General features: G+C 39.6%; 1 protein-coding gene across 3 annotated transcripts in view; it reads left to right on the top strand.

Annotated features, from left to right (window-relative positions):
- Nucleotides 1-23,866, top strand: part of enox2 (ecto-NOX disulfide-thiol exchanger 2) — a 146,131-nt gene that overhangs the window by 98,389 nt on the left and 23,876 nt on the right. For all 3 annotated transcript variants that reach the window (XM_026358274.1, XM_026358272.1, XM_026358273.1), the window contains 5 exons: nt 1,425-1,556; nt 3,672-3,752; nt 13,202-13,357; nt 20,458-20,664; nt 23,222-23,455. In XM_026358274.1, coding sequence (XP_026214059.1) covers nt 1,439-1,556; nt 3,672-3,752; nt 13,202-13,357; nt 20,458-20,664; nt 23,222-23,455 — 796 coding nt within the window. In that variant the 5' untranslated portion in view covers nt 1,425-1,438. The remainder of the gene's footprint in view (nt 1-1,424; nt 1,557-3,671; nt 3,753-13,201; nt 13,358-20,457; nt 20,665-23,221; nt 23,456-23,866) is intronic.

Raw genomic sequence — 23,866 nt, 5'->3', positions numbered from 1 at the left:
ATTATCATTACTTTTATTAGCCCATCTTACTTGGACTGTAGATGTCACCTGTCGAACCCCTGAGTGTGTATCCATCCACAGCAGTTAATGTACCATAACTATAATAAAACTGCCATAAAACAGCTCACCACATCTCCTCTCCTCCTTCATTTTAAGTCCTCGAAAGTGTCCTCAGTTAATAGGGTTGCGTTAGTTAATAAGCCTGTGAAGTCCTCGTCAGCAGCATTATCACAACGACACACAGACTCAGGCAGTTTTATCAGGCCTCTCTATGGCAGCGACAGCAGACAGCTCTGAAATTAGTAGCTCGGAGAGGGAGGCAAAGAAGCAAACAGCATTATTACACATTGCCAGCTGTATCTGAACACCAGGAATACCAATATAGGTGTTGTTGTGCAGACAGACACACACATTTACACACACACAGCAGAGCTCCACAGTGGGCTCTGCTGCAGACCTTGTGAGGTGTGAAGTGTATGCAGGGTGCAGCTCTTCTCATTATTAACAGTAGTGTTGGCTTTGCCATCAGGAGAGAAGAGGGCAGCTTGGCTCAGCCAGCAGTCACAGCAATTTACAGGTCTGTCAGAGAGAAAAAGGTCGACCAGAGGAGAGACTTAGAGAGCATTTAGAACTGTGACTGGAGACAGAGAGAATGAGCCGCTGGTTAATCCATGATGTGTTCGTGTTGACTTTACCGCAGCGTTTATATTATGGGGATCTAAGTGTGTTTGCTTTATTATGAAACACTTGGCAGAAATGTATGAGTCTGGGGTTGTGGGTTTGAGATCATGTGTGTATATTTTTCATTCATAGTTGGAATTTTTTCAAAGTTTTACAAGGTTTAGTAGTATAATGCCTGGCAAATGCCTGATAGCATCAGGATTTGTGCTTAGTGCCATGATAATCTTGTTTTACGCAATATTATTTTCTTACTCTGGCTTCCAAATGTACGCTCTGATCTTTCAGTGGAGTACACTTTGGCGTTCATCAGTCTATTCCTCATTTTGTAGGCCGTCTGTGCCTTTGTGAGCAAGGTTCTACATTTGTGTGACACTTCATTTCAGTCACACAGAAACACATCCAGTGCCCACTCAGTGCCAGCCACTGAGACGGGAAGAGTCAAGAGGTCAGGCTGCAGAAGCTGAACAAATAGCAACATCATGATGAATAGTTTCAAATGACATTTTTGTTGAGGTCGCTGTTTTTCAGACTGACTGCAAGATTATACTGGTCTCCTCTCAGAAAGAAGATTTCTAGAGAGGAGGCAGCTGGAGATGCATAACAGCACCACGCTGATAAAAACAATCTCCTACCTCAACCGTGACATGATTCCTCTCCTGCCATGATCTGTATCGTAATGATTCACAGAGGTCACAGAAATGATATTTACTCTTCTCTCTGTCCCTTTTTGTGTCTGACTGCAGAGGGGATCTGTAACATGACAATGGAGTCCAATTCAATGACCATGCCCATGTCAGACCCTAACGCCTGGGCAACAGCCATGAACAATCTGGGGATGCCTCCAATGGGACTGACTGGACAGCCACTGATGCCAGGTAACGTATCCCACATATCACATCATAAAAATAACTTACATTTACAAGTGTAAACATTTTATTTAAATGTATACACTTATAAAAGTACAAATAGCTTCTACTCGATTGCCATCACAGTAATTTAATTCATTTTCACTGCAGCATCTTGGCGAACAAAAGCTTTTAGCAAAGATTTGTCATTTTCCATCTAAAATAAATCGTTTGAGTTCTGTCATTCGGAGAATGAATAGGATATTTTCTTTTTGTGTGAGGCTAGGCTGATATGTAAAGTGGTTTGTTAATTAGCAACATTGTGTTTAACTGTGTTAGTGTTCAGGACTTGTGATTGAACAATCTTGCACCAAAAGGCAGAAACTGAAAATAGAAATAGATTCCTGCGTACTCCACTCAAGTATCATCTTTGGTTTGAAACCTAGAGTAAGAAAATAATATTGTATAAGCCGATATTACAATGTATATTATATATACATAATATCAATTATCATGTCATCATGATGGAAGATGATCTGTAATCTTGAAAGATGAGGAAGTGTGTCACTGTGTTGGTGATATGGAATAAACAGGACAAGCTGGGATGCGATTGTGATGTTGCAGTCTGTGTTAGGACGGTATACACGCACAGTCAAGCTGTCTGACACTGATCATTCAATACATTTGGAATTAGTGAAACAACTTTAATTTATCATAATGGCCATACAGTGCAGATTCACAGGTTCATGTGAACCAAGGATCACTGACAATTACATATTTTGTGGTCGGTGCATGCCGTCACAGTGTGCTGGATGTTGTATCATTGATCACCTAACCTGTGTTTTTACAAGTTGAGGGAACATGTAGTAACCGCAAGGTTGAGCTACTGTATTCTGATCTACCAAAAATGCTCTTCTATCTATAACATTAGGGTTCAGCTGCACCCTCCCACTCTCCGTCTCTAAAGAGTTATTTTGCCATGTCTTTTCTCTCTCCTCGGTAGAAAGCCTTTCCCTAAAGCCCTTTATAAATCTACTTCTTAGCTGCAATGCACTTTCATATTTGAAATATGCCAGGCTTGCGCGCGCGCGCGCGTGTGTGTGTGTGTGTGTGTGAGACAGTCTTGCAAATGCACTTCTCAAGAAATATTAGAGGAAGCAGACACACACACTCAGGCCTGGCATATTTCATATATGGTAAACAAAAGCTTTCTACTAAGAGAGAAAAGATACTGTAGAAGGGGTAGAGGAAAACGAGTGGCACTAACTCCCCCCTCTTGAACTGTATCTGCTGTGCTTTAAGGCCTCTTTATTTATTTATTTATTTATTTTTGACATCCGACATTTTACCTTGAGTTAGCAGAAAACACACAGCTGTAACTACGAACACTAATGATGGTTGTGGTCTTTGAAATGATATGAAGCCGTGCTTGTGATACAGCACGTACAAGAACTGAAGCTTTTAAACCAGCACGCAGTAATTAGTGAAGTTATGAGCTGCACCTGTGTTTCAGTCAAAAAGGTCGATTAATCTGCTTTTGCACTTATTCAGACCCTGTGTTCGTTCTTTGCCTACAGCCATACTTAGAGCCAGGTGCCTGTGCCAGTCGGTTTTGAACTGTTTGTGTAATGAGAAGGAAAAAGAGGAAAATTGAGTAATGGATCTTGATTAGTGTGTGTAACCATAGGTTAGAGGTCGTACACTGATTCACTTATTTTCTGTTTGTGCTGCAGTTGCATCATGTGGGATAGAGGGTGGAAATGGGCAGTGATCAAAAGTAACTGGGTACATTTAGTCCCGTACTGCAGTCAACTTTTATCTACCTTAGATACTTTTACTCCACCAGTGAACAATCCTGTGACATGTTTTGTATTTTCACTCCTGTATTTATTGAAAACTTTTCAGATTTAAATGATTGATACAAAATGAATATGCTTTGATGTATAAAAGATCATCTCAGTCATTTCTAAATTAACTATGTATTCAACAGTAACAATAAACACTAAAACCAAGAATAAACTGCCTTTACTAACATGTAATGTCTGTCAGTCTGCAACCAATATAGTTGTCATAATTATGTTTTCATTAGTGTGTAATCTTCTGAAAGTAAGAATCACTGCAGTTGAGCCTTTTATATCTACATAGGGAGCAGAGGCCACAATGTTGCACTGCCATGTTTCTACAATAGCCCAGAACAGACATTGGCTCTAGAAGAAGACGAAGACTGTAAGTATCTAAAGTAGCTTCATCACTTCACTGGTGGGTATTGATGTTTACAATGTGTAACTTTACTGTTAGATGCCACAAAATTCCTACACACTCACACCTTTAAGTATATTTTGATCATAATACTTTTGTACTTTTAATCAAAACTAATCAATCTTTAAACACACAACTTATAACAGTGTATTTCTTACTAGCTTATAGAGACCTTGTTACTACTGGCGATGGGAAACATTCCTGTGGTTATGAGTTTGTTAATTTTATATATTTGACAACTTAGACAGCTGTATGATTATAGACTTGGTTAGATTAGTTAAATCAAATGTGTGTTTATATATCATGCACTGACTCATTTTAAATCAGGCAATTCATTATTATTTATCTTTAAAATATATGCATATATCCTGTATTGCGGCAGTTGGAATAGAAATGTTATATTATTATCATTATTATTATTATTAATGGTATTTGTGATAACTCCAGTTTTCAACATGACATCATGGTTAATATTGGTGCGGCTACATTGGGATCAGGCAGCTTTACCTGACCCCACTTCTAAGATAAATAAAGGTGCAGTTTGTGAGATGGCAATCAACTACAGTCTGTTCACACCCACACAGTCCTGAAAAGAGCTTTAATCAGGCAAAATGATTGAACTGTCTGTGTGGGTTTACTATTGATGTGCAGGGCCTTTAAGCCTGAAGAGCCTCGGCTATCAGACGCATCTTCAGAAGGCTGATGTAGAGATGAAAGAAGGGAGGAGACAGAGATGGAAAGGGTAGGGACTTGGGTGAAAATGACAGCTGTATCTCCCCTTGTAGATCACCTGGAAAAAACAGCTGGTGTTTCCCTACTTTCCCCTCTTCTTCCTCCCTTCATCCTTCCCTATTCTCCCTCCTCCTTCCCTCCCCCAGCCCAAATTACCTAACATCTCATTTATGTCTCATTACAGCTGAGTCAGCCACCGTAACCCAGAGCCACATCAGAACAGATTCTGTTCATCTACTCTGCAGAGCCGTGCTTCTACACACAGACTGAACATAGTCACACTGAAATACTCATTTAGGTGTCGCCAGAGTTTTAACATGTCTCTGCACACCAAAGGAGTGTTTCATACATTTCTCACAGACTCATATTTTCCATCTGTGCATTCTTCACTTCACTCAAGCCAAAAGAATTTTACTTGTTGAACCCCAGGAGAAATACATAAGTGGGAAGAGATCCACTTATGCACTTCATCATGTTGTTTCTCTCCTAAAAACTTAGCAGATTGGCCGCAGAGTTCCAATATGTGTAATTCTTTTCTATTCAGCTCTGTATAACATGTACAGAGCTTCTTCTTCTTCTTCTTCTTCTTCTTCTTCTTCTTCTTCTTCTTCTTCTTCTTCTTCTTTTTGTTTTTTTCTAAGTCAGCAGTTTGCTCTTGATCTCTAAAATCTCTGTGAACACAAAGCTCTAGGTACACACACACATACACACACACTTTCACATGTTGTCTCACAAGGTCTTGTTTGTTCTTTCGTCTTATGTCATCTAGGACTTGTTACCAGAGCACCTTGTGCCTCTGAACTAATCCAGGTGGATTAGTTATTGATTCTCCATCATGCCTGAACATCATTGTCTCCTTCTTGTTTCACCTCTAAACAACAAAGGAGAATTTACTGTCATTTTCTTTGCACCTTCCCGTTTGATCTTTCAGTGTTGTGCATGCATATGATTGGTCAGACGCTTCTTGCATATAAGTTAGAATGGGTTATTTTATGTGGTAGATTCAGGTTCATTCATTAAGAGGCCGTCTGTGTCCTGGAGGGCTTTCATTACACATTTGAGTTTGCCTCTGCTCCATCCACTGCGAGACTGGAATGCGTTTCTTCACCACTGAGTCTTTTCCCTGCCTCCAGCCAAGTGGATTTATCCAGACAGACAGCTGGATAAACAGACCACTGTGGGCAGAGCCTTCACCACTCTGCAGCTTCACAAAGACTGGTGCATGTCTCCAGTGATGACAGTTTTATTTCACTAGGTGGACTGGACAGGGATTGTGTATGTTAGAAAGTCATTATAACACGGCTGTACTTGTGATGTGTTTGGACAGAGGAAGATATTGAACTCAAGCCACAGGGAAATGTTTAAGTTGAAGTTAAGTTTGTATATAGTAGAGTGTACTGTATAGGATGCTCCTTACAGAACTTAGAGGTTACTCAGCATCTTCTCTGATCCATATTATTTGTTTGTACTTGTACTGTATTAATACTTAATAATGTGTGTCTTGTGATTTTACTTCTGCCTCATCTGTCTTGGAAAAAGGGATTCCTCCTCTCTAGCTCTTGATGTGATTTCTGCCTCTTTTCTCTGGTAAATATTTTTGGTGGAGTTTATCCTCTTCCAAAATCATGGGTCTGGGCACAGAATCAGACCCCAGTGGACTGTGCTGACTCTTGTTTAGGTATCGGTGAGATGAGAAAATGGACTCCACGGTCTAGTTTGAGTAGCAGATGAATGCATGTTATGCCCAAAACACTGCAAAAGTGATATTGACGGGATTTTACAACTCTGGAAAGTTAACACATTGGAAACTATTTCATTTTTTTCGTTGATTGTAGGGAAACACAGTGTGTAATCTATGGGGAGTCTTAGATTCAGTTTTTTATTGTTATCATCATAGTGGGCATTATCAGCATCAGCTGTAAAATTGTGCTGTCTAGACTCTGCACAGAGTTGATTTAATGCATCGACTCAGCGGGGGAACGTGGAATAGTGGAAATTTCTGAACCCCTAGATTCGCAGAGTAAGATGAAGCTTTGTTTGCTTTTACAGACGAAAGTCCAAACAGACCAGAGCCGAAGTTCATGTGCTTATGGAAACCTTGAAAAGTCACAGAATGTGATAGCAGTGTTTTCCCTGTGGACACAGGGTATTATGATGAATGATCCAGGTCTCAGATGTAAAATGAGAATTTGTTCACCAGAGTTTGTTTGAATGTGGATCTGTTGCTTCTATAATTATAACAAAGTTATGTTACATGGATTCCTAGTATCAGTGACTAGTTATTAACATAAGACTCCTTATGTTTTATGCTTAGAAAGCCCAGATCATGGTGCCTGCTTTCCCAGATATTGTGTGAACTGTGAGAACAAAAATTGCAACAGTAACAGCCTGAATTAACATCTGGTTTCTACATCTTTGACATCTGACAGAGACAGAGGGAGTATCCTATTCCAAGAGCATTTACATCTACTTCCCTTCCTCCATCAGCGTTCTCTCAGCATATCCAGACTATAAGCAGAACCACATGTACAGCTATACAGTTCCTCCCCTATATTTCTCTCAAAATATAGACCTCCCAAGATGGTTTTTATTATTCAAGACACTTGACAGGTCTAGTACTGCTTCTGTAGCCTCACTATACCAGCAGTTTGCTACCATTTTGACTATAAAAGCAACATTTAGATAAATGTTAGTAATCTGAAAAATCTGTCGACAATGACAGACCCATCATGTACAAAAAGGACAGGACAATAAGTCTGATAAACAAAAACTACACACATCATAAAGGTCAAATTTAGGGCAGTGCTGTTGTGTTGAATGCTAAGTGTATATAAATAAACATTAAGTGCCTTATATAGCAAACGGCTTTCAGTAGTATGGCTGACTAAAAGTAGCATTAGTGCTTTTTCTGTTGCAGGGCTTTCTTGTTTTTTATGTTTGCCTGGCCTTGACAGTTAAGTGTATTTTGCCTAACCAATAACTGCACAGCAGCCTCATCCCTGCAGAACATCCTAGGCATGTGTAATAGGCTTCCCTAATAACAATAGATGTCTGTTTTCACAGGAATGATGAGGTTGATTAGCCCGTTTGAATTTCTCACATTTTGAGTGTGGGGAACTAACAAAAGATGCTAGCTGGCCACACACACACGTATCCATAAGGAATGCATGTATTTTATCAGAACTAATAGATGCACATTCTTACGCATGAATACACACACACTACCTCAGACACCCAGGAGAATAGATAAACAGGCTCCAGGGACAGACGACTGTTCCCTGAATAAACAACCACTCCCTTTGTTTGCTGCATCCTACTCTTCCTCATCCCTTCCCCAGTTGCCACAGACCCCCCTGCCACTGTAGACAGATGGACACACACACACACACACACATACAGACATAAAATCACAGTTGTTTTGTAATGAGTCAGGATAAATCTAATTCTCACATATCAGCTCATCTGGATTAACATCAGAAAATACATTACATGACAGTCATTCCTCTGCAGTAAGCATTTTCCAACTCTTAGACTGGATGCTGTGTCCCTTTCTGCTGACTGCTCAGGATCGCAACTGGTATGATGCCAGAGATTTTTGGCTGTGTGTAGGTGGACAGAGTGGAGACGAAGATTCCCTTACTTTGTATACACAGTATTTCTAATACATTGGTAGTTATAGCACAACTGAAATGGGAGTTCGTGACAGTTATTCCTCTCCATGGCAGATATCTTGGATTGTAGGCTAGATATTGTTAAAAGCTAGATTTGTTGTAGAGATTTGAGGAGGGAGGTGTCAGATAAAGAAGACACATTTTGGAGGGCAACATAAGGAAGCAAATTCATATATAGATGGAATGGCCTAGGGAGGTGGAATAACTTCTCTAAACATGAAGGAGTTTTTATTTCTATCTTGCAGGTGGAGAAATGTTGCTGGAAGAGAAATTAAGTCAGAAAGGTTCATATGAAAATGCAAAGCGGGTGACTCTTGGCAGAGACTGACCGAGGCAGATTTCAGCCACTGGTAGGGTTCCAGGTGGCGCAGCGAGCTCGCCTCATTAGAGAATATTATCCAGCATGCCTCACAGCAACCACCTTTATTCCCTTCCAACCCACCCCCCACCATTGACTGCTAGAAGGGACGTTTACCCTGGAAATCAGAGATGAGTAAGAAGGAGGAGGGGAGAGGAGGATGACATTAATAGCCAGGAGCTTCACACAATCAAATGTCAGTTTTTTTAATTTGTCTCTGCAACTCTTGATTGATGGGCAGCTCTAAATGTAATTACTTTGGACAGTCCTCCAGGAGATTGTTTAATGTCAAAAGGACATGATGGAGAAGAATGAGAGGTAGAAAGAATGCGTGCAATAACTTAGATACCAACTGTGTGTGTGTGTGTGTGTGTGTGTGTGCATGTGCGCGCACTCATGCATGCTACTATACGTAAGGAGGAGATGTTTGTGAGGTTTTGAAGTCTGACAGGGAAATAGAGAGACTGAAGCTCATAGACAAGCATGGTGAAAAGGATGAGACAGATGTGTGGCCATGCGTGGGTGGTCCCAGCCCCTGGTTTCTTTTGTTATTGTTCTTAAAGAGGACTCTGTGCTCTCTAAATGTCTCTGTGGAGTTTGAGTCAAAAAGACTCTCTCTCCCTTTGTCTCATTCAGTGCACAGCATATTGTCTTGTAGTACATGTACTGTCTGAGCTGAAATATTAAATGTGCATCATTTATTACCTCCTGAGTTGTACAAGTACATAGGTTTATTACATCTAATGATGTCACCATGATTATCTCTACTGTAAACGCACAGCATCTAGTGCACGTCTGTCTATGCTGCAGGAGGAATGAGATTATAAATATATAAAATATATATGAGAAGATTTTAATATACATTAAGTTCTGTATTAGATTAAATCTTCCCCCAGAAGGCTTTTCCTCAAAGAAGGTGCTGGATGAGAGTCCTCTTTATCTTTTTGTGAAGCTGAGCTTTATTTGAAGACGGTAATCAGAGCGAGTGATCGATAACGGTGAGAAAGGTGGTACATTTTATATTACACGTTTGTAAAGCTGGACTTGAACAGTTTTCCACACCTAGACGTGACATCTTTTAAACTAAACCAAACAGTCCTGAGTGAACCTGGCTCTTGTTACAGTATCTCCTCCATCCGAGGCTGATCTTCAGATTACCATGTGTCTATTCTACTGACTGAATAAATTTAACATGAGTAATGTTCTCTTACAACTGTTCTGTGTCCAGTCATGTTTTCATTATGTGTTATGTGGTAACCTTTAGTGTTATAACTCACAATGTTATTCAGATGTTAGTTTATACATCCACTGTGTTTCTATGTATTCAAGGCACATTGTCTTTTCTTTTGCTGAAACTAAAGTAAAATTATTCTGAATATATCTTTTAACACTCTGTTGTTTATGCCCGAATCCACAGCCTTCACTCCGACAGCTTAGACAACATACTTGGTTCTTACCTTCCACTGTTTCTTATTCTTCACTGTTAATTTATTTACATTTAAGAACTTTATATTTCAGTGGTTTTTCATCATACTTACGTTTATCTTTGGACAAATCTCTTTAAAGTCATTATATTATGAACTTAATAAAGTTGGACAAGTATAAATTCTCAAGACAACTAAAAATATACCATACCAATACCAATACCATACCAATATATCTACCAAGTACTTCATCTTTTTTTTATCTTCAGACCATTGGTCTAAAATCAAGATGTCAAAATATTCTACTAAAACAGATATTAGTAAAAGATATGAGTAGACAAAGACAAATATATGGTGACAGGCAATGAATGATCCAAGTGTGCTCTAAACCTTGGACACCTCCATCACATTAAATGCACCTTATTAAACAGACTGAGAACAATACATCGTTATAGCTTGTACTGCTGGATGCAGAAGCCAGAAACAAAAAGAAAATAACAATAAGTGTTGAGTAAGTTGGTGTATAGCATTTCAAATATAAACTAGGGTGTGGCTGACATTATTTCTAAAGCTGCTGTTTTCTGCTAGCTCCACAGAGTGTAGTTGACTATTTCTACAGAGAGTGAGCACTTAGACGTAGCACTTAGTTTTTCTTTGTTTACAGGTGTCAACATTAATGCTGTAGTAAATACTGCAGGTCTAAGATTCTCCTGCCGTTGTTTTCCTTTCCTGTGTTGTTCAGGTTATTTGTGATCTGACTGCATTGCTCCCTCTTGTGGAGGATGTGCATCCATTTGTGTGAGTTTGTGAGTTTAGTTATTTTAGTTAGTATTAATAAGTTCATTGTACTTAAATAAGTGATAAAAAGGACACATCTTACGTTATTTATCACAGGGCAGCTATCCTCTAGATGCTGCAGCTGTGATGGGCAGATATTGAAAAATGTCAAAATGCAAATCCTTAAAAAGAGCTGCATAGATTGGAAGAAGTTCCTCAGTCTCATGTGCATGTACATCTGGGTCTACTTACAGCATATGTTGTAATACGTAGCACCGAAGGACGGAGGAAATGATGGCATGTTAGTGATGAAACATATCCTCAAGCTATTTTCTTGAAAATGGGGATAAGAAAACTGGTGTAGCTGGAAATCCTTAGGAGGAAGTAAATCATCTGCTTTATTACACAGAGCTCTGCTTCAGTACATGCTTGCTTCAGGTCTCAGGCGCTTAATGGATGAAGATAAATATACAGGCACACAAATAATAACAATCCAGATGGGGTACTGCGGTGAAATTGCACCAGCCAGGCCCTAATGTAACCAGATTGTTTCTTCTATGTGAGCTGAAGTCTACTTTCATCATATTTACATGTAGATTTATTGATTGTATCATAACATACGTATCAGCTCATACTGTTCTCATGCTTCTCATTTACCCCAACAGCAGTAAGGCATTATCTTGGCAGAAAAGAATTTCCAGTCTTGCATGATCCACTTTTGTTTGGCATTCAGGCCGGCTGCTGGACCACCCCTCCATATCCCATCCACCTTTTTCTTATCTTCTTTTCTGCTATCCATCTTCTTTTATTTCACCTCAACGTGCAGAAGAAGTCATCAATCGCCCCAAAACTAGGGTCCCTCTTATCACCTGTTTCTGCTCACTCTGACACCTGTTTAAAGACTGATAGTGAGGTCAAAAATAGATGTATAGTTTCCAGCCATTTCTCACCTAGTTCCTCTTTTTCTTTTTCTTTTTGGGCTGTTTTATCTATCTGGCCTCTATTTCTCTTTCCTCATTTTGTCCTTCAGCCAGTTTTATCAGTCTAACATATTTATTACTCCCTCTCCTGCTCCAGGGACCTATTCCGAGTCTTCTGTAATGTGCATATTTCGTTATTCTCCTTCACCGAGAGTCATTTCATTCATCAGTTTTCTCTCTTACGGTTGATTTCAAGAAAATCACTTATGTGTGTATATGTATGTATATGTGATATCTATTATTGCCAGTAATGGTTTATGCTGTAGAACAGTAAATATTATTTCTTATTCATTGGATTTATATCTATTGAAGATCAAAATGGTCTAAATTGAAACTCAGCCCATAGAATTTAAACTGAACGTTGCTGCTCTTCCTCTCAGTGAGAAGAAAATATTAAGAACTGTGAGCATGAATATGAAATTACATTTACACAAATTTAAATTGTGTGAAAAATTAATTGTGTGAAAATACATTTTATTTATTAAATAACTAACTTCTTCCTTACTCCTGTCAGTCTGCTGCTAATGTACCTTTTCAGTGTTAACACCAAAAAAATCAATACTGAAACTTGGAAAACTTGGAAAAAGCTAAAGCAACATGTCAAAGAGACATATTTTCGTTTATTATTTCTGGTTCTGCTTCTACTCGTCGTGATGCTTGTTTGTTTACCAATTCGTGATTATCATTTTATCAAGTGTGTCAGTCCACAAATGACACCTCCTATGAAATTGTTTAAACCAGCATGTCAGATTGATTTTGTTAAATGTCTGGTATATTACAGTCAGTGTATAATTTATGGTGAAGGATCTGTTTTTGTCAGCAACGCTCACGTACACAGGTGCATAAACATTGCACACCCTGCGGCATAATTGTCAGCTCCAAATCCTTTCCAGGTGATGTTGTGGCACATAGTGAAGGGCAGCGTCATTTCCATTTCAAAAAGCTCCATACTAGGGGATGTATGTGCACTTAAAAATGCATGCGATGACTATGGATGCCAGTGCGTGCGTGCGTGCGTGTATGTGTGTGCAGGTGTGTGCATGTCTTCTCAGCCGCAGCATAGATCAGCGTTGAAAATGAGACTTTTCTGTTATGTAGATTTTAGGCACAACACTGTAGATAATTTATAAGGTCATCCTTCAAACAGCAGGAGTCACAGAGAAAGGGTGACTCACTAAAAACTTCTTAAAATATGCATGTTGTTTACGAGATGATTTATTCATAAATGGCTGTATTTTCCAATATGTGTAGGCCGTTTGTGTGTCACTGTTGTTGACAGAGGAATCACTCAAAGAATAAACACACAACATGAAATGGAACTTAAAAGATTTAGTATAAGCTAAAGTGAGACTCAGCTAAATGTTAGCTGTTGGAAACAAGCACGTTTTTAAATGTTGCTGTGCAGGTGTTACTTTTTCCCCCTGCAGGAAGAAACTGCTGTGTGGTCTCATTCATATTTCTCCCCTGCCTCCAGATTTTGACCCCAACCTTGGTATGATGGCTGGAATTACCCCCATGAACCCCATGATGCCCGGCCTTGGCATGGTGCCTGCACCGCTCTCCCAGGATGTACCAGTTGTCAAAGAGATCATCCACTGCAAGAGCTGCACCCTGTTCCCCCCCAACCCCAGTAAGTAATATCATGCTAATCCTACACATACTTCCCTACGCCCCACAGCTGCTTCTTCTATTAGTGACTTCAGAGATGGACGTCAATTTCTATAACTTTAGGGCTTTTGAATCAGCAGCTTGTTTACTTGTTTCTGAAGTTGCTCAGTTCTCATGCAGATGGTTTAGTTGTAATTCAAACCACCATAATCATTATCAATTAATGTCAGTATGTTTCTACATTAAGTCAGAAGTGGATCTATAAACTAAGATATTCAGTTTACTATAATAGAAAATTATAAGATGCTGATCGTTTCGCTTGGAAAATAATTTATTGATCATTAAATAGTAGTTGCTCTGTCATCAGCTCCAAACATTTTACTACTTCTCCTTAGAAAAGTTGCCTATTTTTTTATTGGATGAAAGAAAAACAACAACATGACAAATGAGAGTGATTGTATTACACGTCAGGATGAGGATTTGTTTGGATGATTCATCTCTGCAATGAGTTGAGATTACGCTTTTGTTACATGTCAGACTGAAGAGTGTTATTGAAATTTACTTGAGACTTGATATTCCTCCAGTATATGGAAGCATCAATCAACCATGTCGGAGTAAGAATTGATGTTGTTTGTTGTTCCTCTTTATTTTTCTTCTGTCCTAATTTTTCTGCATAACATTTAACCTTTAATCACCACAAACTGCATTTACATGCACAAAGAACTGTGGAAATTTTGAGGGCAAATGGCTTTTTGTAGTCTGACTCGGCATGTGCTGTACAAGCTGTTGTTTATATTTATCTCACCTCTACTTTCCAATTATCCAGAGATAGAAAAAAGGTGGTAGGGGGTCGTCTGATTGATCCCACCTTGACTTTCAGATTTTCATTCTACAGAAAGGTTTCTGCCTCGGGACTTGTTTCAAACACGTCTTGCATGTCATCTTCAAGGTGAACCTTAAACAAAAAGCTCCTCACTGCGGTACCATTTGGGAGTTTACAATGCCTTCTTAAAACAAAACACACACTCTTGCACGCCCTTAGGTAAATAAAGTTTTTTTTTTTTTTACCAAGCTTATCAAGTAAAGCTTGTATATCAGTAGTGTGCATTATGGCTCCACATAAACTGTTACTGTCACAATATGGTGCAGAGGGAAAAGCTGATTAAAAGTTTAACTTCACTGAGAATCATCTTTGTAGCTTGTTTTCAGTAGCAGAGGCAGAGCAATGAAGGAGATACACTGTGCACATACAGAATAAACCCTGAGGCTGAATGAGGAATCTGCTTGTCAAGAAATTACCCAACACCTTTGGAGCCTGCAAACTTTTTCTGTGTTGTGTTTCTGTGTGAATTCAGGCTGGTATGCAGTCATTATTTGGAAAATTGACATTGTGACTTATTAAGCATGTCTAAGGTGAGATTTGTTCACAGAATCTGAGGCAGTTCCAGTTCCTAGTGATGCGTGGACACAGCATTTAATTGGGGACCTTTCTCACTGTCATACTTAACTCTACTTTTCTTCCTTTCTTCTGTGTCCCACTTATTCTAAACTCGCTCTTTTGTTCCCCATCTCTACTTAAGATCTTTGTGTCTGTCACCTATTTCAGTGTCACAAGAAGCGGTTAATCTCTAAGCCTAGTATTGTCAATAGACTGACATCTGAGGAAAGAGTCAAGGCTTGATTCTTCTCATGGAAGTCAAGTTAGTCTAATATCCTCCAACGAGAGAGCAGAGGACCAAATGACAATCTTACAAACTGTAACTAGAACTACGAAGTGCAATGTAATTACTGAATTTCTAATAGTAATCCTTTAACCAACACCAACTTACACCAACACTGGTGGAAGTGTGTGGAAGTTGCGAGAACATTGCTGCTCTGAGAGAGAGTATTTCAAGGTCTTGCTCACAAATGAGGTTAAAGGGCAACTGGACCAATTTTTTTGGAGAAGTACTGAACTGGTGGAGTCTTTGGAGCATGAAATTCAGACCAGGGAACTGGTGTTGCACTGCAGTAATGCATGTTTTGTATCAGGGTGTTGTGTTTAAAAGGGGCTGAGCCTCAAGGCAAAGCTCTTGATTTACTAGTCAATCTAACCGTTACCCACAGCTCGGGATCAAGGATTCAGATGTTGCCTGGACACCTTGCCTGTGGAGATGTACTGAGTATGTCTAACCAAAAGGCAACACCAGATAAGACCCAGATAATACTATGCATGAAGCTCACATAGAGAATACCTTAGGATCTCCCTGGAGGAGCTAGAGGACATGGCTGAATAGAACGACATCAGGGATATGTTGGGAACCTCTGCAGCCTGCACCAAGCAGTGGAAGTTTGATAGTTGGATGTACGAAAAGATGTACAAAAAGATCTTACTGAGCTTTTTCTACCAATAGGAACAAAACTTACTTCATCCAGAAGACACATTCTGTCACACTTGAGGTATGCTTCCATTAGATATTCGTTAGATATCTCAGCATTTCTTTTTACTAGGCTTTTAAAAAGTGCTGCTGTAGAGCTGAAGCAGCTTTGTTTCTCAGGACATAGGACTGATGCAGGAATAAGAAGTTAAAACATTAACGTGTCATAATTTCACATCTTATTCTGTCAGATGTGCTTAGGGCTGCAAAATAGTTGGGTTTGTTCCGAAATGAAGTAAAAAGAAACTCTGTCTCGTGGTTTTGGCTACAAGTAAAACTGTATGTTCAGTATTAATCAAAGTCGATTTCCTGTGTTTATATACTGTGGCTTTGAGCAAACATAAAGCTTACTGCACATGTGCTTTCTGATATTATTTAGGGCTGCAACTAATGTTTATTTTCATCATGAATTGCTGCTTATTTTCTTGATTAAATCGTTGCTCTATGTATGCTACAAAAAACAGTAAGGTCTTACCATGTTGGCAGCTTCTTTGAAAAATGACTTGATTATCAAAATAGTTAACATATAATTTGTTGGAAGGTTACGCTGAACAGTATGTGAGGAATACAGAGAAACATCCATTGGTGCTCGGCTGCATTGAGGCTTTAAGTAAATGTCACAGGAAAAAGTTCTGCATCTAGGCAACTAGATTGCATATGGTGTCCATCACAAGTAGCCATTACCCTGTAGCTGCATATTCTCAACCTGACACCACATGTAGCATCCCCTTTCACTGACCTTTAGTTCAGCATCAACAACTCCGCAGCCCTCCCTCAGCTCTCGTGCTCCATCCCACTTCTTCTATCTCCTCAGTGTGCATAACCTTGCCGTCAGTGTGCATCCTTATCAAGCTCTTTTCATGTTGGGGCCTTCTCCCTGTTCTCCAGTAATACCCTCACCATTCACTCTTGACCTCTGTTACTCTCTTACCTTCTTTACTGCCACTTCTTCCTACTCACCTATCTAGTGCTGCAGTGTTGCCGTATAGTTTACAAAGACTTGAAGCTCCACATTTGGACCTGTGGACATCAAACTCCTTGTTTTCTGTCTCTCTTACTCTTTAAACTTCTTAAAGCAGTCTGGAAGATGTTGTGCAATTACCATTAAAGGAAAGATGAAACATATTATTCAGAGCTCCGAGGATACTAACAGTATGTAGCACTGTTACAGAAGCATGCATATACAGTACACACTCCTTTAGGGCTAAATGATAACATAGGAAGTCCTGTGGTGTTAGAATGAGCTTATAATGGTGTCTGTTAAGAGTCACTGTTTGTTCATGGCTAATGCGATGTACCTAACGTTCACTTGCGTTTGTCTAAATGCAATTTATCTTCTGAGTAACAGTCCTGTGAGAGGACGTCTCCCTGTAGCAAGCCCTCGGACCATAATAAGGCGGTTAGTGAGTCAAGGTGATTGATGGTGATGACCTATGTTAGTGTAGCAGATCAGCAGGTGGCCACGCAGGCAGCAGGCCTGCGGGACCGGGCTGGACTGAGAATGAGCAGGCTCCATGTGTATCCACAGTAACAGGTCAAAATAAAAGCACATTAACCAGCTTATTAGTCAGTGATTCTCAATTTGTCAAAATATATTGTTTTTGTTATCATTTCCCTCCTTTCAGAACATATTAGAAGTATGTTGTAAATATGCAGAAAAATAGAAAACGTTGTGCATTGTAATTCAATCCGATTAATTCAACAGACTCAAATCTGTAGTCATTTGACATTACATCATACTATTAGTTATTAATACTGTATGTTGGACCTCAGTATATTCAAAGAAGTTGGACAGAATACAAAAATGATATAATATAAAGCAATTTTCACTTTATTTTGTCTTTCGATTGTGTCTAAATCTCATCTCTCCCTCCTCTTTGTTCAATTATTCTTTCTTTCTTTTAGTCCTGGACCTTGTATCCAGGCTCTCCTCTGTTGTCTTTTCAGTTTCTCTGTCTGCATTTTAAAAATGATGGACCTTGAAGTTTTCGCCTCATAATTACTCAAAGGGACACACACAGTCAGAATTTGAGTTAAAAAGAAAAGACTTTTTCCAACTCGTACCCACATGTTTTGAGCCAATGCTGCTCTCTCGATCCTCTGCCTCTGCCTCAGGTTCACTTGCTTCTGCAATTTGCATAAAAATCCAATCACTTGTCCTGTTCACAGGTGCTTCAATATATTGCATGATATCGTGTTTTTATTGCAAATCATTCTGGAAATGTGGAATACGTCATCAGAGTGTTGTGCACTGTGCATTCAAATAAAATGCTCTTGTTGTGGGGCTCAGTAGCACAGAAACTAAAACTTTTTTTTTTTGCAAAAGGACACTTACTTACTTAACTTACAACATAATACATAGGTTGCTGCTGCACTGCACTTCTCCTGCTCATCTCCCCATCCACACCATCAGGCGCCCACAGGCTGAAAAGGCCAGACCATTTGGAACTCTTTGTTGCATAGTTCAACAAAGCTTTTTCTTTACTTTTTTCTAACCATTGTAAGTAGTTTCAACTAGTTTAATCCATCAGCTCTGTCGGTCAAGGAATGAAACTTCAGTCAGTATTTAAGTGAAAAGGGGAAGAGGACAGACAAATAGTTAGCAATTTGTTTGAAAGGGAGAAAGAGAGAGGGAAAGTTAAAGGAAGGGAGCGGTGCTGGATTCGACTCAGGAAAAGTTTTGTTGCAACTTTTTGGAGTTCTGTACAGTATGAGAACAAGGGGTTCTGACAGCAGGGGGATTATGAGCTGATGAATCTTTCCAGCCAGAAGAAAAGTCTGGCTATGGATTGTTATGTTTCACTGCTTGACATCCCCACTTTTTCCTGTTTTTTGGATTACATATTCCACTACATTTCTTTATTTATTATGCTATTAGCAGTTGTACCAGAGGGGTGGCCAGGAGTAGCATACATCCTGTCTAGAATCTGTTTTCTCCCAAACAACATAAGCTGAATGTGAAGCAACAATATCGACGCCAACTGCTGAGCTTCTCACTTTGTCTTGTAGAATGAGAATGAGCTATCCTGCTGAGAAACCTCATCTAAGCTGTTTGTATTGCAGTGGTACTCTGTCACTACCCAACCCTTGTACTGCAGGTGAGCTTGGAAAGAAGAAGAGTTGAAAAGCGTATCCTCTCCTCACACCGCCAATCGATCACTCAGCCAATCTATTTGTATTTAAAGGGCGTTAGGTTGTGCTACAGGAAAACACAATAGAAAATATAAAAACACAAATCACATGACCTCATCACTAATGCAAAATAGAAGACAGCATGTAAATGTTGAATATGTCAATATGTTAAACAAAGTCAAACCATTAGTAGTTTTAAAATGTTTTTCTTTTTCGACAGTGAAATCTGATGCCAACTCTGTAGCACTGAACCCAACCAATACTCAGTCTTAAAATCCTTTAGATCACCCTTCAATAAAACCCCAGGATATCTCAATTACTCCACTCAACCAGGCCTTCGTGATACACCTGAGATATTAAACCAAGTTCAAGCCCAGGTCTTTTCAGTGTGTCAATATCTACGCCAGTGGGAGCATCAGGAACAGTGATTGCAAGGCAGACATCCAGAAGTGCAGCATCCTCAGCGTTCTGATTAGCTGGTTCATTCTTCATAGACCCCGCTAATCACATTCATCATGGATGAGAAGCCTGATCTATGGGAATTTAGATCAGTCAGCACTCATCTGTGTTGAATAAGTGATTTCTGCAATGCAGGGGACCTTCCACATGAGAGGATTTGCAATCGCTTTGTAGCCAAAAGGATTTGATTTTCATGCGTTGAATGGTTTGATATTAGCATTTATCATACAAAAAACAATCTGAGCATATTGCTCCAAGTTATTATTATTCATGCATTAGGCTTTATCATTTTTTAGGTCATAAGTGCTATGTTTTAAATATGACTTAATTGAATTTGGGAGCATCCAGCTCAGGAGTGTGATCTGGTTTTTAAGTCTCTGATCATATTGTGTGTGGTTATATTGATGGACGTCAGTTTTCTCAACCTCTTTATATCCTGAGGGTTTTTTGGGATTTGTTTGTCATTCATGTCTTCTGGATATTACGTATTTGTTTTGCGTGTCAGGGGACTGTGTGCTTTATCTCTGGAGTCTCCTCTTTCCAGTTATTAGAGTGCCACTTTTCCCCTCATTCCTTAATTCCCTTAAACCACCTATACAGACTAATACTCTAAGCAATAGCTACTGTGTTTATACACCTGGTAGGCAGCAGACTACACAGAATAAACCCAGCCTTGTGTTGAATATGAAGGAGTCTATTTGAATGTTGGCATCTGAAGTAAGAATTAATTAAATCCATTTTTTTGAAATGACAAGTGTGCAGCTGCATCTTTTCATTGTTCTCCAGATTTTCTTTTATCGATTATACATACAATCGTACATATTTCTGTTTGAGTAAAAACAAATGACAAGAAGTCAGACTTGCTGCCAAAATGATTTCCAGCAATAGTCCAATCAAAACAGTGTGTTCTTGCCATTGGATGTATTGTCTTATGCTTCTCAAAGAGCATAATACATGCTAAAATTGAGTTTTATTGTTCAGGGACAGGAAGGTTGTGTGTATCTCCACTGTATTATCTCTACATAAATGCACAGATACATCATTCAGTTTCTTTTTCTTTATATTTCAGTCTAGCGATGTTTGATTATTTTTTCTCCTCACTACTTTTACACAGACCTTCCCCCTCCAGCTACAAGAGATCGCCCTCCAGGATGTAAGACGGTGTTTGTCGGTGGTCTGCCAGAAAATGCCACGGAGCAGCTCATCATGGAGGTGTTTGGACAATGCGGTGATATCACCGCCATACGCAAAAGCAAGAAAAACTTCTGCCATATTCGATTTGCAGAGGAGTTCACTGTGGACAAGGCTCTTTTCCTGTCAGGTACAGTGTTGCTTATTACTGACTCTGAGATAAAACGAAAGATCTTGCTGTTAAGGTTAATTATTTTACAATGAGCTGAAATGAATTAAGCATCAATGGCTCAGTGTTTTGTTCACAACTGCAACTACATTTTGAACGTTTTGATTTTACTACAGCTCTTCCCTTCTCTGACAACGGCAGCCCGGCCTCATGGGCTTTTTATTATTTAGAGCTGTTTGGAGTGACAGATAAACACAAAAGATATGATTTATCAGAAGACAATTTGAAATAATTAAAACTGCCAGCCACACCACGAACTTCAACAGGATCATCACATTACTCGTGTAGTTTTCACATCAAGAAGATCATGAAAAAGAACATTTTAAAACATGTATTGAAGGTGGAGACATTTTTATGCATTAACTATTAGCGCCACTGCTAACCATGTGATACCAGGTTATAGTTTCTTATCGTTTTCACAGCACCATCTAGAGCCCAGACGTCTTAAATCCCTGTGTGCAAACCGTTACCTACTAATAAAAACGAGAAGCCAGTCCGGTAGTTTTCCTAGAATCATTATCACAAGTGTGTTTCTGTGCAAATGAGACATTGTGTTACTTTGTCTGCCTCTTTTCTTATAGTGAGATGTCGAGCTGAGGTCCATATATTAGCCAGATGACAGAGCTGTGTAGTTTTCCCATAAATAATACTCCACCCACACACACACACTCACACACACACACACACACCCTGTGCAAACAGCCAGCAATGACGCACACTCCAGCAGCCACAGCACACTGAGGTCTCCTCATATGAAATATTGAAGTAGTGGTAGATTGGGAGCCTGAAGCAGAAGCGAACTGAAGCAGAAACCCCAAAACTCACACTCATTTCTTTTCCTGTTTGCACTGGCATCAACCACTGCCCCCCCGCCCACCCTTTCTTCTATGATGAGAGAGTGTTGGGCCTCTCGGTGAATCGCGCTGGGCATCATTACTGTGTCCAGCAAGAGCACGCACTCACACGTGTCTCCAAACAGACACTAAACACACTCTCTGATCATTTCAACCAATTAAATCACAAAATGGGTATGATTTCACTTCAGATCTGCAACTGGCCATTAGTGAAAATTGAGTAAGGAGGAGAGAGTGAGGATGAGAGGGAAGTAGTGAGGAGAAGAGGGGGTAATGAGGGATATTGTGGTCTTTCAGTGCCACTAGAGAAGTAATTGCCCTCCCTAAGTCTCTCTGGCGTGTTGACAAAAGGATACAGCTCTTCTTACTCCACACAACCCTACAGCTAAAGTATATCTTCTCAAACAAAGGGTCCAACAGGCAAAATTTGGTCACAATAATGATCAAGACGTCAGTAAAGAGCTTGGCCATAGATTTTCTCGGTTATCTGTAAGATTATCTGAAAACTAAAAGTAGAAAGTGATGGGAAGTGGCTCGCTATTGGTCAGAAAGAACCTCATAACATATAGACTAAAGCTCATTTGTATACCGTTTCAGTCTCATAAGACCTTTTTTTCTGATGTTGCTGTTCAGTTTCATCAAATCCACACCTCCAGGCATATTTTTCATTTGCATTAAAAAGAGACATGGTGCCCCAATCCTACTGATCTGTTTTTTCATTGATGTTTTTTTTTTTTTTTTTTTTAAGTCTAGAAGGTGTTAGAATACTGATTATCATATATATTTGCCAAATCACTGAGAACTGAGTATAGTTTAATAAAACAGTCACTGTTTATTGTGAATGGGAATGGTGACGTTGACAGCTGTCAAGAATTTGAAGCATAGCAGCGTTGGTCTAATGTGGAAACCATAAAACCGTGACTTCATCAGTCTACTAAGGATCTTTGTCACGTATCACCCTCTTCTCTGTCTCCCTTTCTCTTTCCTAACATTGTTGTTGTTTCTCTCTACTGACAAACATCCAACAAGATTAAGAGTGACACAACAGGGCTTTTAGCTAACATTAATATGCTATGGCCACAATAATAATGCTAAAACACAGATTCTGAGCAGAAACCAATTTAGTTTAGTGTATTAACATGCTAACATTTCCCTAATTTCCGCTAAATTCACACTACAGCTAAGGCTGATATGAATGTTATTATTATTAAGTATTTGGTGCCAAACTGGAATTATGATCCAGTCCATCCAATAGTTAACATTCAGTACAAAACTGAGATGTGAACCTGATGGTGGGACTACAGGAAAAGTCGGGAAGGTCAACAGGAAATTATGAATGTCTATAAAGGTTTAATGACAGTTCATTCAATAATTATTGAGAGATCTGTGTCTGGACCACAGTGATGGACCACCAGACAGGTGGCATCCCTAGAGCCACATCTTGTGTTATCTTTAAAAAATGAGGGGCGTTTACACACCTGCAGAATGTGCAGCACACTGTGGAATTACATCAAACTGTCTGAGCAGGCAGATTAACTCATTTTAATTTGTAAGTTCCTTGCTGTGCCATCTGCTTCTCCTTGTTAGATTTTCTCATTCCCTTTCCTCCTTTATTCTTCTGTCTCCTTCTTGTTTTATTAATTTCTACACTTTTGTCTGCACAGGGTATCGTATCCGTTTGGGATCCAGTACAGACAAAAAAGACACGGGCCGTCTGCACGTGGACTTCGCCCAGGCCAGAGACGACCTGTACGAGTGGGAGTGCCGCCAACGCATGTTGGCCAGAGAGGAGAGGCACCGGCGCAAGATGGAGGAGGATCGCCTGCGGCCACCATCCCCTCCTCCCATTGTCCACTACTCCGAGCACGAGTGTAGCCAGCTGGGAGACAAAATCAAAGGTTACAGCATGACACATGCAACATACAGTACAGGCTGAATGATGTCATGGCACAAACAAGAGACGGGTTAATGTGAAACTGAAAACATTGATACTTGAAATACAAGCATTGGGTTCATCCAGTGCACCTGCACCACTTCCAATTGTCCCTTAATGAGCAAACAAGGATCATGTGTGTATGTGTCTGTGCTTCCCCTCATCTGTGCATGTTTGCTTACACAAGTCACAGCATTATAGGAACTGGTAAAACGACAGAGCTGTTCCCGATGTTCTAACACGTTTTGTGAATTTGTTTTTAAAAGACGCTACACAAAGGCTGTTAAACACGGTGTATCAGTTTACTCTCGCCTCATGCTTCTCTCTCTTATCTTGTCCTTTGTCCATTCCTCTCTGCACTCTGTTCCTCTCGGCT

This window comes from Anabas testudineus, chromosome 10 (genome assembly GCF_900324465.2).
Source record: "Anabas testudineus chromosome 10, fAnaTes1.2, whole genome shotgun sequence".
NCBI lineage: Eukaryota > Metazoa > Chordata > Actinopteri > Anabantiformes > Anabantidae > Anabas > Anabas testudineus.
The sequence above is the reverse complement of the archived record's forward strand: the minus strand, read 5'-3'. Positions and strand labels throughout refer to the sequence as shown.